The sequence below is a fragment of the Drosophila biarmipes genome, chromosome 3R, assembly GCF_025231255.1.
Source record: "Drosophila biarmipes strain raj3 chromosome 3R, RU_DBia_V1.1, whole genome shotgun sequence".
In the NCBI taxonomy this organism is placed as follows: Eukaryota; Metazoa; Arthropoda; class Insecta; order Diptera; family Drosophilidae; genus Drosophila; species Drosophila biarmipes.
In genome coordinates this window covers 2,865,862-2,889,333 of record NC_066616.1, presented here as the reverse complement: position 1 = coordinate 2,889,333, position 23,472 = coordinate 2,865,862, and the positions used below count along the sequence as shown (strand labels likewise).

The window sequence follows — 23,472 nt, the reverse complement described above, 5'->3', positions numbered from 1 at the left end:
GTGATGATATATACCACGGATCGCAAATATGAGTTATGTAATTTTAATTCAAAGAGGTAAACACCATTACGGAACCGTCAAGAATTATGATATTTTTACCTCTGTACTCAAAATATAAAGCAATCCGATATTTTAGAAAACAGCTAAAAGCCTCGACAAGTTATGTCGAGCTACCTACGGAATGAGCAGACAACGGACGGGGAATTTTTTATATAATGCCGCTTCAAAGGAAAGGGAGAATCATATGTAAAATTTGTTCAGCGGCTCAAGAGTTTAACTATTTATTTACGATTCAAGATTTTTTAAAAAGGAAATGCATTTGAACTGCATTTGTTCCTTTATAAAGATTGTTCTCATAGAATTTCAGCCACCAACTATGATTTTATTTTACCAGTTAGTTCCCCATCCAAATTTGACGGTCTCATTTATGCGATAGTTAAGCGATATTTCGGTGCAACTCTGAGTTCTTCTTCTTGTCAGTGAAAATTGCAACATTCACTAAGAAAACGTAAACAATGAAGACAGGGAACCATCAAAAATGGAAGGCGCAGAAGCAACAGGTTTCGTTAAATTAGCCAAATTAGCTGCTATCGGATATGTGATGGTGGATGTCGTCTGTGGAATCGAAGTTTTACCTTTAAAAATGGGAGGCGAAGAGCAACAGGTTTGGTTTGATTAGCCACGGTTCTTCAGATCAGCTGTTATCGGATGATAGATGGTAAAAGAGCCCTTTGGGAATCACATAAGTCGATAGCCTTAACAGTTTCGAACGGAAGGAGGTAATAATAAGGTTATTCTTAATAGTGCCGGACAAAAAAGCTTACCAACGAAGCTTATCAACAAAAAATACGGTACACAGACTTTAAGTAGTTTGGAAGAACTCATCTAATACATCTGCAATTTCCAGATCCGTAGATTCCTAAATTGAGTTTAATCGGTTTGAAGATGGCAATGCTAAAGACTTCTAATTGTCTATTAAACTAATTTCACATAAAGCTTATTTGATATAATAATAATTTTAACAGACCATCAACAAAGTCATGACAGACAGAGTTTAAAGACAAGTGACTCAGTGGAAGGCAAGACGAAAATTCCAGGGAGATTAAAATCACCCAAAACAATCAAGGGATCCCTCTCCGAGAAATGCTATAGACTAGGTGGAAAATAAGAACAGGTTACAAAATATCGTATCGAAGATATTAGGAGGGGGTTTGGCAGTGGCGTTTACCCGTTCCAACGGGGCGGCCAAATAATTCTTCCCTCTTCACGGAAGGAAGTAACTTAATATTTAAAAAAAATAAAAAAAAAGAAGATATTAGGATTATGATTTTGAAAACATCGATATATAATATCGATATATCGATACTATTTTATATATTTTCCAAAATAATTAGAGAGGACTTCGCATGCCGCTCATTTAAAACTCACAGCTCACAGTACCCTTAACATGTTGCTTTAACGAGCACGATATGAACAAATTTAAGAAACCGAAAAGTTTTATCAAATCAATTCACTATCTTCAAATAATAATAATAAATGTTCACCCCCGTCGACTTAAATCTAATTATACATCACCATTTATTAAAGTAGGCGTACTAAGTGAACTAAAAATTAAATTATATAAAATGATAGAATAATATATCTGTACTTAAGGAGGTAGAGGCCAAACTTTTAGATAAAACTGAACGTCCAAGAGTAATATGGCTAGCTAAAGCTACCGCGGCCAGATTTGGCATAGTTTGCTTTTGATCTGTATGCCAACTAGCGTTGTCCGATTCATCGTTATCCGATTCGAAATTACAAAGTAGTATGGTTTTGTTGTAGAGATTGCTATTGAGTCATGCACTGCGTTTTGCCCGCTTCCGCTAAGGTGACAAACGATTATAAGGGATCAAAATATCATATACGTATAATATCAATATTTGATGTTTTTGGAAAAGTATCGCAACAAATATATATATATTTTTTAAATATAATCGATGTATCGATACTTTGAAATATTTTCTTACTTACAGCGTACTTCTCCAGTAGACTCAAAAAGCTTTGTAATATTTGATACTCCATAATGAATACCCTTTAGTTCCGAAAAAAAGTTTCACTTGTGAATCACCACGTAAATAACGAGTAACATTTTATTATTATTGAAATTCTTGGAAATTTAGATGATGAGCAGCTTAATAAAAGTAATTTTAGTTTTACTACTTCACTATAGGCTGGCTTACCACTTTTTGTGCCCAAAAATCAAAAAAAATCCTTTAAAATAAATTCTAATGACGTATTACTGTTGGTATAGCACCAAACATCAATGTTACGTAACATACATTTTACCAGATACACGATCTGTTAAAACATCGACTCTTTAAACAAATTTGGCGGAAAAAGTAATTGGTTTAAAATTATTAAAACAATGTCATCAAACTAAGTTATTGCGCACTTCCGTCTCTATTTATCTTTTAAGGTCACAAATTCAAGTATGGAAATTTTGGGATATGTGGAGTTCTGTAGCGACCAAGGTATAGTAAGAAATGCAGACAGGCAAGCGCAAAGGTCGGGGTGAGGTCATATTTTTTAATCCTTTTTTTTCATTGCTCAAAACCCGCTCTAATGATTTTGAATTAAATTTGAAAGTGTTTAGCCGTTAAGATTCATAAAGTTTTGGCATACTATATGATATAGTTTTCCGATTTTGATAAAATTTAATTCGAAATTCAGAACAAATTAAAAAATGTTATTTCCAAGCTTAAAAGGTTAATATAATAATTTTGGGAAAGTTTCAGCGCAATAGTTTGCGTAGAAACGGACAGACAGACGGACAAGGCTGATCAAGAACAAATATACTTTATGGGGTCGGAAACGTTTTCTTCACTGCGTTGCAAACTTGTGACTGAAATCATTATACCCTCTGCAAGGGTATAAAAAGAACAAAACTGTAAGCTGATTTCACGGTTTGCCTCTCTGCCAACTAATGCTGTGTGTAGGGGCTTAGCTTGCGAAAGCAAACAAATTTTCGCCGACTGGCAGAGAAGTTCACAACCGAAATCAATTTCGCGATCGCTTCCACGGAAAGATAATACTTCAATATGCGGTGCTTGCAAAGAAGATCGACCTGGTAAGAGCATAATATGGGTTCAAATTGATAATTGCAAAACCTGGTACCATTAATCTTGTGTGCGCAATTCGTCCTAATGGCTGTTCCTCCTTTTCTTGCGAGAAGGGTGCTACCGACATCGTGAAGACCAATACAATTTTGCAAATTGCAAAAAGAGCCGAAAATGAGATTTCACGTTTCCGTGATACAGATTGGAGAAAAAACGAGAAGCTGAGCAAAGATATTTTGAACGAAAATATAATACTTTCTCGCAACAACATGATTCCAACATGACATGGATATACACAAAAATGGGCCCCAGCTGTGCTCAATTATCAGCTTGACAAATACTACTAGCTGATTTACCTACACTTAACGGAAACCTAGACGAGGTGCCCAGCTTTATAAGCGCCTTTAAAAACAGCACATCTGCTGCGGGCTTTTCCAATATCGAAAATATACTTCTACTTCAAAAATGTCTGAAAGGGTAAAAACTAGATCGAGGCAAGCATTTGTTACCAACCATGGTTCCCGAGGTTCATTGGTCGTCCAGATTATATTTTGTATATTGAGAAAGCTAAACTAATTTTGGTAAACAAGGACAGACTGGATTCACATGGCGAGTAAGCCCTTGCTATTCGCAACATCTGTGCTACCATGGAGGCCTGCCAACTAGATGCTCATTTGCATGTTCGTGAGTTGTTTGACAAACTTTCTAATCAATAGAAGCTAAACTGGGAAATGCACCTAAGAAGTGTAACCAAAGAAAATGCTAAAGCATTTAGCGATTGGTTATATAAGATCGGAGAAACAGCCTCCATTGTCGTTTCAACCTCATACTCAAATACGAATAGTGTACACACTCATAACAGCCTCAATGACGTACTTCCGCAATATGCGGAATCGGAGGAGCACCCACACGTAGCCTACCGATCCGAAAACTCAACTTGCTTCCTATGCCCAAGCGTACAGCATCAAGTCGCTCAATGTAAATAATTCAAAAGTCTCAATCTCATATGCAGATCCACGGTGACAATATTGAATTTGACACCTTTGTTTTCCTAAAGAAAAGCTCTTTGGTAACACTAATAGATGTATCCTTCATTTAAACATACCTGGCACCCCGAACAGACGGTCAACGTACAGTTGTGGTAAAAATAATAGTAGTGCCGATTGCACAAAGAGTTTTTTTTTGCTGTTTCCTTATTTCTTGGCAAATCTAATTTATTTGTTCACTTAAGTAAGTGTAAGTATCTACCCTTTAAAATAGTGCAGGTATTTTGGTTCATACCTCTTTGTAATTATTTTCGCCTTTACTTACGAAGATCCGCGTGTTAAACCCAGTCAATACTTTAACCGACGTGATGCTCCAGCAGGATAACGATCCAAAACGTTCAAGTAAGAATGCTAAGGATTGGTCAACCAAGTAAATGTAATGGGAAGGCCCGCACAGTAACCCAATCTCAATCCTGTTGAGAATTTGTGGTGTGACGTCAAAATATCAAGCTCAGAAATAAAACCTAGCTATAACTTTCAACTTTTGGAAGCTGTACAAAGGACTTGGAGCGGTTTTCCTGTATAGAGATGCCAATTATTGGCTTATTTCATGCATAAGGACTGTGCATCTGTTAACAAAATAAAGATATGCAACAGAATACTAACATGAAACTTAAATATAGATTAATTATATACATTTAATAATTCAACCTAAAAATGTGTTTTTTTTTGTTTTACAAAATTTTGAAACATTTCACTAAAATTTTTTGATAAAGACACATTTTTAATTTTTTTTTTTTTTAAATCTTATTAACTATCCTTAGTTGAAGTATATTATTATTGGCTACAATTAGCTCAGTTTTAATGAAAATTAAAAAAAAAAATGGGATAATCATTTATAGACTTTTTTTTGGGGTTACTAAAAAGCCTGTGTGAGCACTACTGTTATTTTGAGCGCAGCTGTACATGAATTGTGTATCGATTTTCCCTACAATCCCCTACACTCTTATTCGAAAGCCGAACCAATGATTCTCATTGGATGGCTCGGAGAAGGAAAAATGAATGATCCCATTGCGTTTTATTAATATTTTTTCAAAACAGAAAAAATGGCAAGGCTCCAATTTGGCGATTACAAAATCAAAAAAAAAAAAAAATGCGGAAGTGAAAACCGTAGTTGGTTGATGTTGTGTTTTCTCTCAAAAGATACTTTTTTTACGACTTCAAAACATTTTGGTGCTGAGGCCTAGAATTCACCATTACAAAAACTGGACAAAAAAAAACATTTTCAGACCATTGTTTCTTGAGTTTTAAATTAACGGTCACACTGGCTTTAATCTAAACAAAAGATTGTAAACAACAATAAATATTGCACTTCTAAAAAACAACCTTAATCTTATTGGGTTCATTCGTATTTGGTCTAACAACTTAAGAAAGGACTATTTTCAACAGATTTAATATTGGCAAAACCACATATATCCTACATTATACATATATTGTTTCGGTGTCCACTTACCTGGTTTCGCCTTTTTTGCCGATAGCTCAAATTAAGTTAATTATTTCTTGATCGGTATTTTAGTTTTTTTTGGAAGGAAATTCATAAATATATTAGTATTTCAACAAGAAAGTAGGACAACTCTGGTCGCCGGTAACCAAGGAGGAAGAGCTAATTTTAAAAATAATCTGGCTATTCGACTATCTGACAGCTTAAAATTGAAAATTTAACAGGGAACTTTTAAAGTAGTTTCCCTAATTGCTGAAAGTTTCTGTTGAATTTTAAAAAATTAACCAATTTAGGGGTAGGGTAAGTGGCTATTTCTAATAATTAAATGTTTGCTACATAGAGCTGCTATTGCAACATCGGCGGACTGTGTGAACATCTCGCAACAACTTTTTCTTAGTTGTATTTTTAGACGGCTTGTTGAAAAGGTGATATTAAAGATTGTTCATGTTACTCGAATAAAAATGCTTAACATTGAATTATTTTACGAATAATAATTAAAAGTTTTAATTTGCTGGCTCGTATTTGTATAGCAAATAGTGTGGCTCTGTTTCCGTTACAAATTGCTATCGATGTTTTGAGCTAAGGCACTGAATCTCAGTCGATATACTGGTGTTGTTACATACATACATTTATCATTTGACAAAAATCAAAACTGCCGTCATCATGTCTATGTCAAAAACCACAAACACCTACAATCGGCAAAACTGGGAGGACGCCGAGTTTCCTATCCTGTGCCAGACTTGCCTAGGCGACAATCCATACGTGCGGATGATCAAAGAACGCTTCGGCAAGGAATGCAAGATATGCACACGTCCGTTCACCATATTTCGATGGTGTCCTGGCGCCCGGATGCGCTTCAAAAAGACTGAGATTTGCCAAACATGTGCGCGCCTAAAGAACGTGTGTCAGACATGCCTTTTGGACCTAGAGTATGGGTTGCCCATTCAGGTTCGCGACGCCGCCCTCAAGGTGGCAGACAATATGCCGCAGAGCGACGTAAACAAGGAGTACTACATTCAAAACGTAGACGCCCAGTTACAGGACGGTGATGGCACAGAGGCAGCTGGGGCAGTCGGCAGATCCCTCGCCGCCAACGAGATGCTGTCCAAGCTAGCGCGCACGGCGCCTTACTACAAACGAAACAGACCACACATATGCTCTTTCTGGGTAAAGGGAGAGTGCAAGCGAGGCGAGGAGTGTCCCTACCGCCACGACAAGCCGAACGAGCCCGACGATCCGTTGTGCGAGCAGAACATCAAGGACAGGTACTACGGCCGTAACGACCCAGTGGCCGAAAAGATAATGAAGCGGGCAGCATCGCTTCCCACTCTCGAGCCGCCGGAGGATCGAAATATCACTACTCTGTACGTGGGAAACCTTCCTGAGGAGATTACTGAACCAGAGCTGAGAGATCAGTTCTACCAGTTCGGCGAAATCCGGTCCATTGCCCTGGTGCCACGCCAGCAATGCGCTTTTGTGCAGTACACCAAAAGGAACGCCGCCGAGCTGGCCGCCGAGCGCACTTTTAACAAACTGGTGATCCAAGGGCGGAAAGTGAGCATAAAGTGGGCTCACTCCCAGGCGAAACAGAACACCGCCGCAAAGACAGACAGACGCTTCGACGTCGCTGGCATCCCACCGCCCAGTGCAAAGCCAAACGACTACTTTAATCTGCGACAAGAGCAGATCAACGTTATGCCCGCCGGTATGAAGCTGCACCAGCTGCCATCCAACTTGGTTCCGGCATCAGCATACCAGATGTACGGGCAGCAGACCTACGCGGCGCCCTATGGTAATGTGAGTACGACTGCTGCTTCTAGCTCGGGTGTGACTCTGGACTCAATATCGGTTCCTCCACCGCCTGGTCAAATACCCTACCCTAGTCAGGATGCTAGCCGGATGGGGGCAGTGAAAAAATAAAATATTTTAAATGTTCCGCTTTATAAAGCGTTTTTTATACAAACCAATAAAAAACATAAACGGCACAAATCATTAATTATATTCAAATATATATGTAACTTATCCAATACTTATTCAAATGGTAAGTTTCACCAAAAAAATAATTATTTGATTATTATTTGAGTTTTCTTAGTTGGTATATCTCCTGACCATGTTTTTTTATTCAACATTCCAATAAATTAAATGTTAAATTATTCAACATTGATGGTTCTTTAAAACTGTTTCATTCAAATCCTGATGGAAAATTTTCTTAGGGCAATGCCGACTAGGTTGTAAAACCATTACATTTTTGAAAGGTAATGCCAAATTTACTACTACGTAACATTACTTACATACATGAATTACTCTAATTTACGAAATATTATAAAAATGCCCTCAGAAGGTTGATAGTAGTTCTTGGTGAGTTGGGCACCAAGTTTAAAAGAGAGGGAAAACAAAAAACTGTTGGAACAAGCTATCATAAATAAAATCAAATCTGTCTGGCTCGTTAGATGGGTTTCTTTAAAATTTTCTATCCAATTTTTTGAGTTTTTACAATACATATATACGTGTTAACTTCCATTTGACGTTTAACGCGCCTACAAACATGTAGTGTAGAGAGTGGGAAGAAAATTCGGCGTTACCGGGCTGCAAAGTCGATTTTGTGCAATTCTTCACCACCATTTTCCAGACAATCACGAAGAATACTCGAAGCAGCTAACAAAAGCGAGAAAGTGGAATACCGAGCATGTATTGTGTTTATTTACCCATTTTTATACCCTTGCAGAGAGTATAATAATTTCAGTCAGAAGTTTGCAACGCAGTAAAGGAAACGTTTCCGACCCCATAAAGTATATATATTCTTGATCAGCGTGACTAGACGAGTCGATCTAGCCATGTCCTTCTGTCTTTCCGTTTCTACGCAAATTAGTGGTAAAATAATATGAACAAATTATATGTTCGGTGTTTTTTAACATATAACCTTCTATGCTTGGAAATAAAATTTTTTATTTAGTTCTGTATTTCGAACTAAATTTGATCAAAATCGAAAGACTATATCATATAACTGTCATAGGAACGATCGGTGTCCTATGACAGCTGTATGATACACAACGATCGGTGACAGCTATATGATATAGTCGTCCGATTTTGATAAAATTAAATTCGAAATTCAGAACTAATTCGAACTGCAATTTGTTTCATATTATTTTCATTCCTATGGCAGCTGTATGATATGGTCGTCCGATTTTGATAAGATTTAATTCGCAATTCAGAACTAATTAAAAAATGCTATTTCCAAGCGTAGGAGGATATATGCTTAGAAACACCAAAGATATAATTTTTAAGTATGGTTTTTTCCGATTATTTAAATGGGAGCCATAAGATATAGTTGTCTGATCCGGCTGGTTCCGACTCATATACTACCTGTAATAGAAATAAGACTTTTGGGAAAGTTTCATCCCGCTAGCTCTAAAACTGAGAGACCAGTTTGCGTAGAAACGGACAGACAGACGAACATGGCTAGATAGATTCGTCCAGTGATGCTGATCAAGAATATACATATATACTTTGTGGGGTCGGAAACGTCTCCTTCAATGCGTTGCAAACTTTTGACTGAAATCAGCATACCCTCTGCAATGGTATAAAAATTCATATTTTCAAAGTTTGCCGAGTTCATAAAAACAGAGACCCAGCGTTACACAACACAGTTTACAGTGTTCACGTTTAAAGCCTAGTACTAACATCGACGAAAACAGCGAGAAGCCATAGGAGTGAGCGAGGGTATCGTTTTGAGCGCGGTACTTAAATGAGCTAAGGAGATACCAGAAATATATACCAGATTTAGCAATTGAATTTCAATGGACACCGTTAGCCGCGATCCAAAGAATAAGAAATTTGAACTTTGCTTGTGTTTGTGCAGAAGCAGTGTGGAAACCAAAATTTTAAAAGTGGAAGGATAAATTCTAAGCCACGCCAAAAAAGAGCCTTTAGGAGGTCAGTAAACGACGTCTAATCCGGGCTGCTACCCATATTTTAGAACTTGACGAACCGGAAGCAATAACACAACAGCATGTATCAGCAGAATATTGGAAGTCGTACGAGAATCGTAATGAGAAGGAACATGAACAACGGGACTTCGCTGCCTACATGGACCTTCTGCCGGCTGTGTTTACGCAAAGAACTTAAGTTCCCCTAAAGCGAATGCAGTGTTGAAGGACCCGATGGGTTTTTTATTCAATTTCCTCAAGGCTCAAAATTATTCGATCGAATCCTCGGTCAGTACAAAGAATAATATTTTTCGCTTTATCTTATAAGACTTAATTGGAGTCCCTGTTGTCATTTTGTCCCTATTTAATTTTCCACACGCTTGCCTGAAGGAAATCTCAACCTTCATTAATTCGTTAGGAGTAATGTAATACTAATTTGGCGCTTGGTACGCCAAGCAAACAGCTTACTTCTCTATGTGAATAAGAGTAAGAAATTGTAACCGAGATTTTAAGCGGCTGTGGGCAGAGGCTATTAGGCATCTCGAAAGCTACTGCTTCGGAGATATTCTGAAATATACTCATTCTTACTAATTTGAAAAATTAAGAAAAAAAATATAGTATACATTTCTTAAAATCTTTGCATAAGTTTTATAAGTTTTTTCTTAAATTTTTTGTTTAATCACATAACTTTTAAATGGGGCTGCCTTTTTTTGGGTAATCAGGTTATTCGCTCAATCGATAGGTTACCGAAGATGGTTTGTAAAATCCTAATTAGCTCTAATTTTATGGAATTTCCCTAGCTTGACTACCGCGGTAAAAAACAGGTCCGACGAAATTCTTTAACCGACTATTTGCCTCTCGCTCTTTCATATAGTTATTTTGTTTTGCATATAATTCTATGTCTGGTCACGCCCAAAGTGCCATATAAATTTCAATTTCAATTCGCAGATTCTTGCCTCGCGATAATAAATATTATTTGAAAGTCTGAAAATCTTTTAAATTTGTTTGACTTTTTAGCTACATCTTATTTAAATTGAAATTTTTCTAGCGGGGCAAATTAATTTTCCTCTGGCAACACTTAGTTCGAATTCATTGCGTGCCTTAGAGTCTGGTGAACACGTTTAGGTGTTTATGTTTTAAAACGGGCTGATAGTAAACCCTGCGATGGCAACTGTTTTTATTGGAACTATTGTGCACACGAAGTCTTTCAGCGAATTCGAGTCATTCGAAAATGGTTTTTTGGCAATAGACGACAGCGGAAAGGTTCGCAATGACTTTCCCACAATAAAATATAATCCTAATGATGTTTGCACCTAGATAATATCAATTGGCCATGACTACAAGGGATGGCTTTCCAGCAACCCCGTCCGGGCCAAGGATCTGCATGAGGTCCGGCTCACGGATTGCCAGTTCCTGATGCCTGGCTTCGTCGACTGCCATATACACGCCCCGCAGTTCGCACAAGTGGGCCTGGGACTCGACATGCCCCTTCTGGACTGGCTGAACACGTATACCTTCCCGCTGGAGGCAAAGTTTTCCGACCAACAATATGCCCAGCAGGTTTACCAAAGCGTTATCGTAAGTAGCAGGAAGCTTGGGAGCATCCAGCTTTCTTATCGCACACCCCCCGACGATTTAAGCTTTTTGATAATGATTATGTGATAACCCAGCACGCAACGCTGCGCTCTGGAACCACCCTGGCTTCCTATTTCGCCACCAACCACTTGGAATCGACGCTGATCCTGGCGCGGGAGGCGGTGCGCCAAGGACAGCGAGCGCTGGTTGGCAAGGTTTGCTCCAACTGCAACAGCCCAGACTTCTACGTGTGAGTACCGAGCGTAACGGATTTGTACGGGTCCACTCAGTAACATTGTTCTGTATAGGGAGACTGCGGAGGAGTCGGTCAGTGCTACTTTGGCGTTCGTGGAGGAGATGCGGAGTCTGGGCAGTCCCCTAGTGCTACCCACAATCACTCCCCGCTTCGCTCTCAGCTGCAGTAAGGAGTTGCTAAAGGAACTGGGCGATATAGCGAAGCGATTCGATCTTCACGTCCAAAGCCACATAAGCGAAAATCTAGCAGAGATCGAGGTGGTAAAGGGAATCTTTAAATCCAGTTACGCAAAAGCTTACGACGAAGCTGGACTGCTGACGAATAAGGTGACCTCATCTAGGCTTCAGTTTGGGCCCTCTTCTTAACCATCTTATCTTGCAGACGGTAATGGCGCACGGGGTGCATCTCGAGGACGACGAAATCGCGCTTCTTAAAACTCGCGGTTGCTCGGTGGCACATTGTCCTGCGTCTAATACAATGCTTAGCTCGGGACTCTGCGACGTCCAGCGGCTTGTTAACAACGGCGTGACAGTCGGTCTTGGCACAGACGTTTCGGGTGGAAATTCCGTTTCAGTTCAGGACGCCCTTCTGCGCGCATTGGACGTGTCTAAGCACCTGGACTTCTTCAAGAAGCACAATATACGCGGAACTGGGAAGGCCCAATTACAAGATCCCAACTACGTCCCGCTGAAGTACAAGCAGGCAATTTATCTAGCCACTTTGGGCGGCGCCAAGGCGCTTTCCCTGGATCATTTGACTGGAAACTTTGCACTAGGGAAGGAGTTTGATGCCATATTAGTTGACGTAAGCGTCATTGAAAATCCCGTGAGGAGGCTAAATGTTGACGAACTGGTAGAAAAGTTCATTTATACTGGGAATGATCGCAATATTATACAAGTCTTTGTGGCCGGCAAGCCTATAAAGAACGACTGCCTATTAAAGTAGCTAGTTGTACTTTATGCATTATACTTTTACAAAGGCATTTTAAAGGAATCGTACGGGAAATTTATTTTTATAGACATTAAATGCTGAAACGTAATCTTGCTCTTAGATGAATTTCAAAATAATTTATGTACAGTCGAACTTCTAAAGAGTAAAACTAATTATTCTACTCGTTTTACATTTTATACTCAAAACAGTTATGTAAACTATATTTGAGTTACATAATTTTTGTATAGTTTAATCACACAATTGCGATACATAGGTTCAGGATATATCGTACATAATCTGAATAAAGTGTATATATTGTTATATACAACATTTTGAATTCTATGAGATAATGGATAAGGCGTGCAATTTCCGGGTCATTTTAGTGGATAATCGCCAAGGGTGATTACTCAGGTTTTATACTTATCGAACAGTTACTTGACGCAATAGGAATGTTGGGATTTGCTTTGCTTGTGCACAAATTAAGTTCATTGTCTTTAAGTGTTGAGAATTTCAAAGGGGGTAATAAGGCTATACTAATTTGCCTGCGTAGTTGGTGACACTAGCCAATAATTTAACATTACATATTAAAGCTAAAACTGATGAATTTACTCTAGATTCCGCTAACAGTACGATAATTAGGGCTAACTGCTTTAAATACATAGGTATAACACGCGTTTTACGCATTGAACATATTTTGTTGCGTGGCATCGTTTTCAAAATCTGTCCATGCATTGTTCAGTTCCATAAAGATGAGCTTGGCAATCTCCTCGTTCTCTGTCCCATTGTGCTAGAATTAAAACACAAAAATTCAAAAAATAGTTTTCTAACAAATCTAACACCAACCTTGTCAGGATGCACTGCTAGACATGCGCGACGGTATGCCTTCTTCACCTCAATCGGGGTCACCATGGTGGACATCTGGCACGGCTGCCACTTTGCGTTGTCCCATAACACTGTGTGCATGGAGCACAGAAGCGCACGGATGTTGTTTTTCTTACCATCGGTCTGAAATTTAGAAATTAAAACCCAGTTCTTATCTATCTCTCCTACTGCTTTACCCATTCCATAATCCGCACTTTCTTGGGATCCATATCCTTCACCAAATCTTCCTTTCGCATTTCATTGATGGACCGGGGACCTTGACTCATTTTGCTGCCGAATGAGTAGCCTTGTTGGCCTAGAATGTCTGCAAATATGTCGGAGCTTTTGGTTTCACCAGCACCAGCATGCTGCGCTGGCTTCTGTGCATCGAAGTGGACTCGACTGTAGTCAGGTCGCGATTGAGCAGGTACCGACTGGGGCTGCGGCGATGGCCTAGCAGATCCCATAGGCTGACACTGCTGTTGTGGAAGTGTCTGATTAAACGTCTCTTGGGGTCTCGAGGATGTGGACGTCCGGTGAGTGGGGCTAGAGAATTGCGTCGGAAGGGGACTGCTGCCAGCAGGAGACTTTCCACTCAGGGTGCTGCGGTTGAAGTTTATGTTGAGTCCTGAAGCCAAGTTGGCGATGTCCGCGAATGGATCTTGAGATACCTTGGGCGGCTGGGTTGGTGAGCAATCAGTTTTGGCGACCGCTGGCTTAGTAACAAAATTTGGCAAGGAGCCAACAAAAGGTGGAAGTTCTGGTCCGGCCAACTTATTTATGCAGGGCGTAAAGCCCTGGTTCTCAGAGCCAAATATGTCGAACGGGTCAGTACTGATTCTCGGCAGGGGGTTCTGCACTGACGATGGTGGAAGTATGTCTGGAATTGGCGCTGATCCTATGCCCGTCGAGTCATCATCGCCAAAGGCTCCCAACAAGTCAAAGCTGGCATCTGTGCTCGGCTTGGCGCTGGTCAAGGGATCAGCTGCTGGTACGTCACTAGGCTGCTGATTGAGGTTCAGCAAGTCGATAGGCGGAAAAGGCTCTGCCACAGGCGTCGGAGGTTCATGGGCAATCTCTGTGACATCGGGCAACACGAGCGGAGAGCTCGAGTAATCACTCTTCCGAGGCGCAGGCGGTGGCGATGGGAGCGTGGGCTTGGTAACTAAAACACGGCAATTGTTAACTACAGAGCAAAAACTCAACAAGCACAAGATCTTACCGAAATTGTCCAGCATTTCTGCGAACTCCAGGTCCGAGCTAAACAAAGTGGCTGGCGATCGCATGGGCTTAGCTGGTATCCATGGCGGCTTATGGCTGGGAAGGATTTCCGAGTCAGTGACAGCCAGCGAAAGCGATACGCAGAATGTTGCGGGCACTTGCTCAGGATCCGGAAGGTCGTCCAGGTCTTGGTTCTTGAACGTTATCAGCGTTTCTGGTTCGGGGATGAACCCCGTGTTTATTTGAAACTGGCATATCTTAAGACCTTGTGGTCGCACCATTCCCTTCCGGGCATGGTACAGCACCACAGTCACATCACCGCAGACAGTTAAATTGATTGGCAGCACTATTTTTCCCAGGCCTGCTTTATGGAACCTGCCAACCCAAAAAAGGACTTGTGATGAAGGCATTATTAGCCTCGGTTTGATCTCATCTTACCGCATTTTTTCATAGTCCTGCAGTGTGCTAAGCAACAAGGTCTCGTTACAGTAGACTTCCATATAAATCCGGCAACCGTCGCGCACCTTGGTCATTCTGGGAACGGGCTGGCAACAGAGCGACACAAGGCTTGTGTTCTTGTAGTGTGGCAGCAGGGGCGTAGGCCGAAGGATGTCACCAAAGTAGTACAGGTAGCGGAACTCAGAGGGACGCAGGTTAATGGTGTGGCGCTTAACGGCGAAAACCTGCACAGCGTCTTCCGGCTCCTGCAGCAAATCTGCGTACATAAGTAATGCACAGATGACGGTGGCGGCAGTACACCCACCAGAGTCTCCGGTCTGCACAATCACAATCGATTTTGGATCCGCGTTAAGAAAATTGTACATGTCTGCTGAGACGGTAAATAGACCCTTAAATAGAAACGGTTTAAGTCGTTAATGATGGAAGATCGCATCAAGACGGATTTTAATACCAGCAACAGTATTGGTAATATATGGACTGTTGAGTTGTACCTTAATACTTGTACGCTGGTTAAAAGCAGAACGTTCTACCCTACCAAAATAAAACAAAACCAAGGAAGAACGCCATAGTAGGGTGCCTCGACTATCGCATACCCGTTACTCAGCTTAGGGGAGCAAAAGGGATATGGAAATATATATACAGCGCCACCTACAGGCTATTTCAGTATATATTATATATTATATACAGACAGATTTAAGCGTTTTTCCCGTTTGTGGGAGTTCGTGTGGCACATTGCGTTGTGGGCGTTAGAATAGGCTTGGCACCCCGCTGAAACAAACTTGCGCTGTGCAGGAAGCCCAGGAATCTGGATGCCAAGTTTGTTTCTACGAGTAACGGGTATAATGACTTTTTCGTACTGTAAATGGGTACACCTTTAGATCAAGCTAAGGTATTAAAATACTTATTGACGCTGCTGGGAGCCACTAAGTCAGTGGTTTGAGATTTGCTTTTTTAATTATTTTGTTCCTGTATTAGCCCAATTTGTAGAGTGTAAAGACCAAAATTTGTTATGACAGAAGTAGTCGCTTTGCTGCTTGTTTACTTTCGCTGTCTTAAGTTGAGTAACGGGTATTTTAGAGTCGCGGCTCAGTGGTCTTCTTTTGTGTATATTGTTGTTGAAAAGCGGAAAATCAGCACCACCACATGGCGAAAAGTTTTTTATCGATGAAAATTATCTACAAGGATGCATATTGGCCGAAAGATCAGCTGGACCAAAAGTCTTATACCCGTTTCTCGTATGGTAAGGGTATACAGATTCGTCGGAAAGTAAGTAACTCGCAGAAGGAAGCTTTTTCGACCGTAATGGAGAAGCGCGCAAGAGAGCGTGCGAGGATAACTACTATATATAGCCGCAGAGTTGAAAATCTGCTATGATGGTCCGATCGTAAGGAGTAATATAGTATACCAATCAAAAGGCATCACAAAAACTAAGAAGATTGCAAGCCAAGACTTTAGAAATCAATTTCTTTGGAAGAAAAAGCAATGAAAGTGTTAAAGTAAAAATTTTGAAAATTTGAGCTGCTGAAAACGGTGGCGATAAATGCCCCCAGCTTTTAACCTAGTTCTTTTACTGAGAACACGCGTCGAAAGACACCTTATTTGTTGAAATCCAGTGTTCCGTTCAAAAGAAATTTTAAAAACAAGAATTCTATGGGTGTACACAGTAGCTCAAGATAGAAAACTTTTTTTTGAAAAAGATAATTTTATTTGCTAAATACTCGTTTTATAGCGAAATTGTTGATTTTCAATTATGACAAAAAGTACTTTTTTAAAAACATTTTCTAACTATTTTCTCAAAATTGAATAGAAGGATTTCCTTAAAAAAAATATACCTTATAGCCCTTGAGATTACTAAACTTTTGATTGTATAACACTTTCCGTCATAAAAAATTTGGAAGTGTGGAAGATATTAAGCGTTTAAAAGAGCAACGTTTTTCTCATCAGTATGAAAAGCATTTTAATGTCCATAATAAATACACTTTCTAAAATGTTCTTATTCGACACGCTCCAATAACATACATATTCCTTTAATGCGAGAACTTGAAATATTTGGCTCAATCGTGCAGAATAAAGACATATTAGATAAAGTTTTTTTTAGTCGAATTAACAAGGACTATTCGTCAGAAAAGTCGATATCAGAACGTTTGTGCTTTTAATGGTGCGCGATCCCCACGATGCCCTACCTCGTTAAGAGGTGTTTTTGTTTGATATTCTGAATTAGGATCACTAACAGCTTAACATAATCTAATCGGTAACATTAGATTTAAATGCTTATAACAGAGAATTTAAAACATATTTCTTCTTCTCGCTGTCTCTATACAAAACCAGTAAACTACCAACCACATTTGCCTCAAATAATTCTCAATATCACGTAGTTATTTTCAACAGTTTTCACTTTTAAAATTCTTGGTTTTATTTGGTCACTGATTCTTGGAAAAGGTTTTTGTTAGGTCTGCCTATAAAATTACATAAGAAATAGCTCTGTTCGCTTACATGTTAAATGATTTTATAAAAGCGTAAATGGGATTTGAATATTTATACCCTGAATATTAAACCCTAGAAGAGTAAATGTATCAGGAAGACGAAAGCGCTTACGAGCCAATAAAAATATAAACATACATTCTTGATCAAGACAACAATCTTAGTCGATCTGGCTATGCCAGCCTGACCGTTCGTCCCCCATATTTTTCTGTTTTGATCCCAGTGTACTATGTACACTACCTTTTATTTTTTGACTTGTCATTACCCATAAAAAAATTTTACGCAGGGAACCCCCATATTAACTTTTTTTCAATACACCGACTAGCTTTTTGGCTGAGCCGGTGCTCTCACGATTGTCAAGTGTCAAATCCGATCTTTTTTTTTGTAATATTATCTCTTTGAATAAAAAAATGTTTCTGTTCAACTTCGTGGTTATTTAGGACCGAAAAAACGTACAATACTTACACACCTAACTAATAAAAGTTTACATGAATACATTTTCAGTTATTAAAATTCAAAATACTTGTTTTTTCTTTACGTACCTGCAAATTGGGAGCATGGGCTTGCGGGCATCCATAAACGAAACCTGCCTCAACCGTCCGCACGGGTGGTGGTAGTCGCGCCACTGTTCTTTGGCCAAAGTTGTAAATGCTTATTTTGTTTGGATCAAACCGACTCTCCAGAGATAAGCGAACATCTTCGATGTTATTCGTCTTATACGCCGATTCAAATCCATCAGATGGGCAGGGCATAGCCAGGATACGAGAGGTGATGTGGCTGATGTCGAGATCGTTACGGGCGATCGATTGCTGCATTGTCTGCATTACTTTGGTGGATGTGTCCTTTATGTTTTTAAACAATGTTCCAGCGCCGCCACGCAGCGACGACAGAAGTCTTCCGTGTCCATTACTGGAGCTGGGAGTGACCGTGGCTGGGGACGCTGGATGAGGAGTCATATTAGACGTTTCGTTGCAAAACTCCGTTTGAACAGAACTTTTTCGAGCGGGACTCTCAGTCGGTATGGATTCGATAGGAATTCCCTGCAGGTCTACAGGTCCTTTTAATGACCAGTTGTTTGTCTCCGCGATTGCTGCTAGGCGTTCGAGCACCATGTCGATGTCTAGGCGCTCGACCGGGTTCACTTTGAAACATCCTCTAATGATATCGCGGAAGCATTGGTACTGAGGATCCGGAGGAAGTATATAATTGGCGTTGATGATTCGTAGTTTGCCGCCATCCTCATAGGGATGTCTGCGGTAGCACAAGAAGTAGAGAATGCAGCCGAGAGCCCAGATGTCCGCTTTTGGACCGATTGGGTTATTGGACCAAGTGTCGAGCATCTCGGGAGCCCGGTACATTGGGGTGGTCACGGTATTTAGCTGATCCTCTAGCATGCTTCGCTGGTTGGCGCTCCACTCAAACGTAGGTGAGAGCACCTCTTTGCTGGCAGAGCCGAAGTCGCACAACTTGATCTGCTTGTCGTTACCAATTAAAAAATTCTCGATCTACAATGGAATCGGACTTGATTACGTAGTGAGTTGCTTTTATGTATCACTCTCACCTTTATGTCCCGGTGAGCAATTGGCGTCGACTGTGAGTGCAGGCAGGCCACGGCACGCGACATTTGGTAGAAGATCCGCAGCACCAAGGATGGTTCGATGGAAGCTTTGTTTGTTTTAAAGCAGTCAACCAAGGACCCGCCTGCAAAATGCACAAAATGTATATGAAAGCGCTCCCATGTCTGTATAAAAAGGGTGATTGGAGGCCAAGGTTGCACTTACCTTTGCACAGTTCTGTGAGTAGCAGGTACTGTGGCCCGAGTTGCGATGTCGGCGCAGTATAACTGGAGCCCAAAAAAGCGACAATGTTTCCGTGGCCCGAGACCTGCTTGTGGATCCCGATCTCGTTGATGATGGCAGTGCAGGCCTGCTGATCAGCCCCGAGCAGCCGCTTGAGGGCGTACTCGGTTCCAATTTGCACATCTTGGGCGACGTACACAAAGGCGTATCCGCCTAAAAAGGGGAGAAGAGCGAGAGAGGAAGTTGATAACACAGCGATGATAAAGGCCTGGTTAAATGCTAATTACAGTGGGCACAAGGAAAATGGGAGTTGCCAGCATAAAACGCGCTATCTATTGTGTATATCCGTCTTTTCTGTATGGTTTTGCTCTGTCTTTTTTTAGAGTTGGAATCCATCCCCTGGATCAGGGGCCGTTCTTATATAAGAACTTGTCTGTGAAATCCGATCATCCGACCGAGGTATGAGTCACAGGTCATGAAACTTGCGGTTTGATGGATAACTGAGTAAATGGCCAAAATGACTTATGTATAAAGGCTAAACGTTTGGACCTGTCATCACTTTTCGCAAGTGGTGGCTGCTAGCTACGATGCCTATTGATTTTTTCCGCCCACTCCTCTCACCTTCCGCGATAACACACTTGATGCGCAGTCTGTGGCCAGCCACCTCGACGACATGGCCCACGAAGTCGTTGTCCAGACTGCCACCGAGGGCACCTGCTGGTCCGCCTCCTACAGCCCCGTTGGCAGATGGAGCCCCTTCGCTGGAGGAGAAATAGTTGAAGTTGAGCGACTTGAAGAACTCGCCCATTTTGCTGGTGGACAATGCAAGTAACTTTAATTTGTTCGCAAATGTTTGCCTTGTACTTTCTGGCGTCCATTTACAGAGCTACAACATTTTAGCTATGGCTAAAAAAAATAAAAAAAATGTGCAGGGCTGCGGGGGTGCAGGTTAGTGCTGGAGAAACCTGAATGCATCGATGTTTTGGAACTTTTTAGAAATATCGGTGTTTTTATCGACTATCGATTTCTTCCACACATCACTAGGGCTGCACGTTTTGACTGTCGGCCGCTTAAAAAGTTCTGCTAACTTCGAGGACAACAAAGGAGAACTGCGAATTGTGACCTGCGAAGAAGAAGTGCGAAATATCAAGTGTGTTTAATTTGTTTTGCAGAAAAAGCTTTCGTTTTTTTTTGTTTTAATTTAAAACGTTTTTTTATTATATATGATAATTGTCTTTCATTAATATTTAACGTTTTATATTTATTTAAAAGAAAAAATAAAATTAGTTTTACATTGACATTGTTTTTTTCCTCTAGGTTAGGTTCCGCACTGGACTCAGTTAGCTCCGATAACCATTCTCGCACCGTGCTTTATGGATCCTTATACGTCACTTTTATCGATATGGTGTGACACATCAGCAAACAGTTATTGGACCTTGTTCATACTGACCGCCGCTGTTGTAAGCTCAGCAAAATATTATCTAAAGAGCATCACATAGCCGAAAGATATGAGACGGCGAGAGAATAGTAGACACTTAACGATTATCCGTTTTTTGCTGCGTTACTCTGATGAGTTATGAAAATACCAGGAAAAGGACCAAGCCGTTGCGCGAAGAATATGAAATTTATATTTTTTTTATTTTTCCTTCCATTTTTAAATGTTGGTTATAACGCTTACAGCTTCTGCACGAACACCGCCAAGGATTAAATGCTTATTCTTTGGGCCGCGGCTAACGGCGCTGGTCGAAATTTGCTCGCTAAATTTGGTATTTTTTGGTATTTACTGTAGCGCCTACAGTCTTTATGCTAAAAAGAAAATTGTACCTAAAATGTATTTCAATACCTAACAATGGACTTAAAAAAAAGTTTGCCACGCCCACTCCAATGACCACCAACACGTTTAAATCTGGCTGCAGCGCACATACCATATATTGAAAAGCGGGTAGATGGCGCCTTACAATATCGCTTTTTCTTTTTCCCTTTTTCGCCATTAAGCTGAGTAACGGGAATCTGAGAGCCGAGGCACTCGGCTATGGCGTTCTTTCTTGTCTTTTCTATCTTGATTTATAGAACATAATCATCCTCTGCGAAATTCGCTGGTGCAAAGTTTACATGTATGTTATTACATATTGGGCCATCGAGCTCTCATAGGCACCACCAACATGAAAACTATATATACATATATACATACTTCAACGAAGTCTGTATTATCAAATTTTTCCTTCATCTTTCTGTGCGGGAAGTGTTCTAAGTTGTTTCCAAATAGCACAGGAATATACATACTCAATGGAGCATATTAAGACTTTCATAATTCCTAAGTCTCAGCATTCATACGGACGTGCCAATGATTCCTCCTTAAACGTATCATACTCTTTCATGAATCCAATATAGTTTTGGCCTACATGTTAACACCCCCGATAGCAACAGTCGTTGCCCTTTGAGTCGGCGGCTGTGTAAACTCCCGCATTTTTAAATGTGCATCCAAAGTTGACTAATTCTTCAACCGCATGTCTGTATGTACATACGAGTGTCTTTGAGCCAATTCAAGGTCTACCCTTATTGTTGGAACTTTTGTGCATGAAGGTTAACCCAAACAAGTTAGCTTCCTATGTACAGAATGGAAAGCGAATGGATTGAAATGATAGCTTTCCTAGGCCTCCCATTCGTGGATCCCTTTATAAAGCTAAGATGGTAATGGTTCGGTTGGCGGTACATACATACATAGGTCGTTGTGTAACCGCTGCTCCGATGATGACTGCGGACAGCTGCAGACGGCCGATATTGTCGTACGTTTGCGCACATCAAGCTGTGCGGGTTTTTTGACACACATTTCGAAGGGTCGGGTTAAGTGTGCAATTTACTGTTTGCACCTGGCCGACATCACGCAACGCCTGAAATCGTTCAAATGCAAATTTCCCTCTTATCGGCGTACCCATTAGCTCCACTGAACTTCTGCTCTGCAGCTGTATTGATCGCTCCGATCTAGCATTGACACAATTTCTAGGCAATTGCACTTCTCGGCCAGGCTGCCGCCCTCGGCCAGCCCCAACTAATGTAAGACAATAAACATTTTCCGAACCATTTGGGCCAGTACAGCGGTAGGGGCTTCGGAGCAATTCACTGTTGGCAAACAGCAGGAACATCACTCTGTTTGGACAATTGTGCCCGAGAACACGGTCCCGGAAAACCCCTGTACTCGCATCTTTGGAAACCATGAACTGGCAACGCAGCGAGTTCCGCGGACTGATCTGCGTGTTGGCGGCGCTGGGAGTGCCGTCCCAGGCGCAGCTCGTCCCCTGGTCTGGCTCCCTGCAGGCTCCTTATCCGGGTGCAGTGCCGCGACTGGTGCTCTACAACCCCTCCAGTGGCCAGCAGCTTGAGCCGCTGCGCTTCTTGGCTCCCTTGCGGGGCCCTAGGCAACTGCCAGTGAACGGGAACATCGTGGAGCTTCCGCAGTTGTGGCAGCCCTGCTCTTGCGCCGAGCACGCCTGCCGATGTTGCCTGGGCTTGGCCCTTGGATTCGGCGAGTCCCCCAAGCAGCGGCTGTGTGCCTCCCTCGAGTACAGCAAGGCGGACCTGGGTCTGCGGCTGAGCGTGGAGGTGAACCAGCGCACTGTGGCCAACTTTGGGTTCTCGGCCCGCAATCCTCCCGACTACTGTGTACCGCTCCTCCTGCCTTTGCCGCTCTTCAGCTGCCTGCGGCTGCACGACATCAGGGCCTTCGGAGAGGGCAATATGCAGGTCTGTCTATCGGTGGTTTTTAAGATTTTGGCCAGCCAATTCTTTGAGTACCGGCTCAACTGCCTTCGCTTTGGCGCCAACGGTGTCTTTTTCATGCGCGACGCTTTGAAGGATCAGGAAACGCCTGAGCTGGTGTTATAGACCGGTGCGGTGCAGGAGCAGTAATATTATACTTTCCCTCACTTTTTTCCTTGCTCACGCTCGCTTGTATCATTAGTCCTCTGACATATTATAATGGGATAAAGACACATACATTTATTTTCACAACAACAATATTCGTTCATTAAAAATGTAGGGTATCACAAAAAATAATCATAAAATGCCTTTTAATTTACACTGATAAAATTCGTTGAAAATGTGGCATAGATAATTAAAATTTTAAATATTTTATACTCTTAAAAAAAGACAATTTTATAATTGTTTTTTTTTTTTTTTTATATTTTTATACCCTTGCAGAGGGTATAATGATTTCAGTCAGAAGTTTGCAACGCACTGAAGGAGACGTTTCCGACCCCATAAAGTATATACTTGATCAGCGTCACAAGACGAGTCGATCTAGCCATGTCCGTCTGTCCGTCCGTTTCTACGCAAACTAATCTCTCAGTTTTAAAGCTATCGGACTGAAACTTTCCCAAAAG

General features: G+C 41.1%; 4 protein-coding genes across 4 annotated transcripts; 3 read left to right on the top strand and 1 right to left on the bottom strand.

Annotated features, from left to right (window-relative positions):
- The first annotated feature begins 6,010 nt into the window (after positions 1-6,010).
- On the top strand, positions 6,011-7,745 carry LOC108024991 (pre-mRNA-splicing factor RBM22). The gene has a single exon (XM_017095245.3). It carries the CDS (start codon positions 6,249-6,251, stop codon positions 7,503-7,505), a length of 1,257 nt encoding a protein of 418 aa, XP_016950734.1. The 5' UTR covers positions 6,011-6,248; the 3' UTR covers positions 7,506-7,745.
- Positions 7,746-10,584: 2,839 nt separating this feature from the next.
- On the top strand, positions 10,585-12,614 carry LOC108024958 (guanine deaminase). Its single transcript, XM_017095194.3, has 5 exons — positions 10,585-10,774; positions 10,829-11,089; positions 11,182-11,336; positions 11,395-11,668; positions 11,724-12,614. The coding sequence occupies exons 1-5, from the start codon at positions 10,676-10,678 to the stop codon at positions 12,285-12,287; spliced, it is 1,353 nt and encodes a 450-aa protein (XP_016950683.1). The 5' UTR covers positions 10,585-10,675; the 3' UTR covers positions 12,288-12,614.
- LOC108024957 (cyclin-G-associated kinase) lies at positions 12,325-20,053 on the bottom strand. The gene is made up of 9 exons (XM_017095193.3): positions 19,715-20,053; positions 19,076-19,306; positions 18,856-18,995; positions 17,837-18,799; positions 14,793-15,202; positions 14,356-14,729; positions 13,331-14,298; positions 13,116-13,277; positions 12,325-13,059 (listed from the first exon to the last, which is right to left on the bottom strand). The coding sequence occupies exons 1-9, from the start codon at positions 19,899-19,901 to the stop codon at positions 12,949-12,951; spliced, it is 3,546 nt and encodes a 1,181-aa protein (XP_016950682.1). The 5' UTR covers positions 19,902-20,053; the 3' UTR covers positions 12,325-12,948.
- A 1,829-nt stretch (positions 20,054-21,882) lies between these two features.
- Positions 21,883-23,140, top strand: LOC108024936 (uncharacterized). The gene has a single exon (XM_017095135.3). It carries the CDS (start codon positions 22,307-22,309, stop codon positions 22,973-22,975), a length of 669 nt encoding a protein of 222 aa, XP_016950624.1. The 5' UTR covers positions 21,883-22,306; the 3' UTR covers positions 22,976-23,140.
- The last annotated feature ends 332 nt before the right edge of the window (positions 23,141-23,472 follow it).

Excerpts from the sequence above, each read along its gene's own strand:
- LOC108024991 (XM_017095245.3), top strand. The coding sequence starts at position 6,249 with ATGTCTATGTCAAAAACCACAAACACCTACAATCGGCAAAACTGGGAG.
- LOC108024958 (XM_017095194.3), top strand. The coding sequence starts at position 10,676 with ATGGCAACTGTTTTTATTGGAACTATTGTGCACACGAAGTCTTTCAGC. Across the intron at positions 10,775-10,828 it reads CAATAGACGACAGCGGAAAG|ATAATATCAATTGGCCATGA; the intron begins GTTCGCAATGAC and ends GTTTGCACCTAG. Across the intron at positions 11,669-11,723 it reads CTGGACTGCTGACGAATAAG|ACGGTAATGGCGCACGGGGT; the intron begins GTGACCTCATCT and ends CTTATCTTGCAG.
- LOC108024957 (XM_017095193.3), bottom strand. The coding sequence starts at position 19,901 with ATGGGCGAGTTCTTCAAGTCGCTCAACTTCAACTATTTCTCCTCCAGC. Across the intron at positions 15,203-17,836 it reads CCCATGCTCCCAATTTGCAG|GGTCTATTTACCGTCTCAGC; the intron begins GTACGTAAAGAA and ends TTTCTATTTAAG. Across the intron at positions 14,299-14,355 it reads AGAAATGCTGGACAATTTCG|TTACCAAGCCCACGCTCCCA; the intron begins GTAAGATCTTGT and ends GCCGTGTTTTAG.
- LOC108024936 (XM_017095135.3), top strand. The coding sequence starts at position 22,307 with ATGAACTGGCAACGCAGCGAGTTCCGCGGACTGATCTGCGTGTTGGCG.